Source organism: Populus euphratica, unplaced genomic scaffold (genome assembly GCF_000495115.2).
Source record: "Populus euphratica unplaced genomic scaffold, PopEup_1.0 scaffold153.1, whole genome shotgun sequence".
Taxonomy (NCBI): domain Eukaryota; kingdom Viridiplantae; phylum Streptophyta; class Magnoliopsida; order Malpighiales; family Salicaceae; genus Populus; species Populus euphratica.
In genome coordinates, this window is record NW_011499953.1 from 273,302 (window position 1) to 275,267 (window position 1,966).

Genomic DNA, 1,966 nt, shown 5'->3' on the forward strand with positions numbered 1-1,966 from the left:
GATAATTATGATGACAAAAACACTCAACTGTCGTCTCATATGATGCACAAGAATGTGGTGCAGTTGTTGAGGTAACACGTTTGCCAAAGCGAGCAATAATTCTGCTACGATGAGTTTTTTTCTCGTGCCCTTCATTTCTCTCTTATGGGCCTTAGTATTCATGGCAGGCTTTTAAAAAATTAGTTGTGCCCTCCATTTTGTATTTGTTTTGGGTTTAATCCTCCACTCCTTTAGATTTTTATTTGCTTTAATTTTAATGCTTCTTGAACTTTATTTGTTTTTAATTTCATCCCTCTTCGTATTTAATTTAATTTATTTTTTGTACCCAATCTGGTTCTTATTTTTTTATTATTATTTTTTAGCTTTTGTATTTATTTTATTTTATTTTTATTTTGTCTTTTAGAATTTTAATTCATTTTTTTTTCAAATTTTGTTCCTCATTTTTTTCATTACTCATTTTCTACCATTTTCTTCATTCATTTTGTTTTCAATATAATCCCTGATTAGTTTCTTTCAATAATTTTTAGTGCAATATTTAGTTCTTATTGTTTATTTTTGTTATTTTTAATTTTTTATAATTAAAATTTTATTTTGTAATTATTTCTGTTTTATAAAGAGTTGTCTCATTTTCATGACCCAATCCATCACTTTCAATGATTTACTTAGTTTGAGTTTGATATTTTTTTTGAATTTTTTTATTTGAAATTGATTTATTAAGTTATGACCTTTGTGATTTCTTCAGTTTTTTTGTTATCCGTGTCTTATATCTTAGGTCGCGAGTTAATTAAGTTAACATATATTAATATAGTTTTTTTAAATTAATTTTTATTTGATTTTTTCCTTTATTATTAAATTATTAACCTTCAAACATTATTATTTTTTCTATCTTTTTTTACACGGGATTATTCCAAATATGAAATGTTCAAACTTCTCAATATCTCCCTAATAAATAAGTGACGTAAGGGATCTGTTTATTTATTTATTTACGTCGTTGTTTCTATGTTAAAACAATTACAACAAAATAAATATTTAATAATATCTTAAAAATATATTTTTATTGATAGAGCCCACCATCAACTATGACAGAGCTACAAATTTAAGTTTATAAGGAGCAGTTGAAGGGGCGAGTGTAGCCTTTTTATTTTCCCCCCTGTTTTCCACTTTGTATTATATATAACAAGAAGTCCGCAGTCCAAAAAAATCTTATAGAGATAAGTGCAGTCTATTTCACCCTAGAAAAGAAAAGGACTCTAGAAATAAATGAAGGAAAACAAATGAGAAAAAATATATGGTGTAGCAAATAACTTATTTTTGTGGTGCTTGAGAGCTTGATGAAAACATTAAACAATTTAATTGAAATTAAAATATTTAAAATATTTTATTTTTTTATATATTTTTTTTTAAATACCAAAACATTATTGTTTTATTTAAAATATCAAGCCTCGGAGCATAAAATGAACCACAAATTCATTTATAAATTAGGATTTTTTTTTTAAAAAAGGATTTTAATAGTTGAAATCGGATTAAAATGGTACGTACGCAGTGGACTTTCTGTAGCACATGTGCTTATCTGGATAAGTGAGCTGGTAGTGAGTCCACTCGTTATTTCCCAAATCTAGTTACGGAAATGAACAGTCCTTCCTTCCTTCCTGACATGTGTTCTATCCTGGTTAAAAACAAATATTAAAGAAAAGCGTAATTCCACTTCTCAGGTAAACTCCAAATACCATCAATTCCCCATCTCTCTCTGTCTCCGCAAACCCAATCCAAAGCCAGTAATCCGATTCTCCTCATGGCTGCTCTTCTTGAATCCCTCACCGTTCCTCCTCTCACCTTCACTAAACCTAAGCCTACTACTAATACAACTCTCTCCGCTTTTTCTTCATCTATTCACCGGAGATCCCTTCGTTTACCCCACGTCAAAGGCCTCAAGCTCTCCTTTAATTCGTCGACTATAAACCGCTCT

At 29.0% G+C, this 1,966-nt stretch overlaps 1 protein-coding gene across 1 annotated transcript in view; it reads left to right on the forward strand.

Moving 5' to 3' along the window:
* The first annotated feature begins 1,647 nt into the window (after positions 1 to 1,647).
* LOC105138142 (thioredoxin-like) overlaps positions 1,648 to 1,966 on the forward strand; it is a 26,781-nt gene continuing 26,462 nt past the window's right edge. Inside the window, exon 1 of the mRNA XM_011044151.1 lies at positions 1,648 to 1,966. This exon is cut by the window's right edge and continues 1 nt beyond it. Within this exon, the coding sequence (XP_011042453.1) occupies positions 1,793 to 1,966 (174 nt within the window). The 5' untranslated portion in view covers positions 1,648 to 1,792.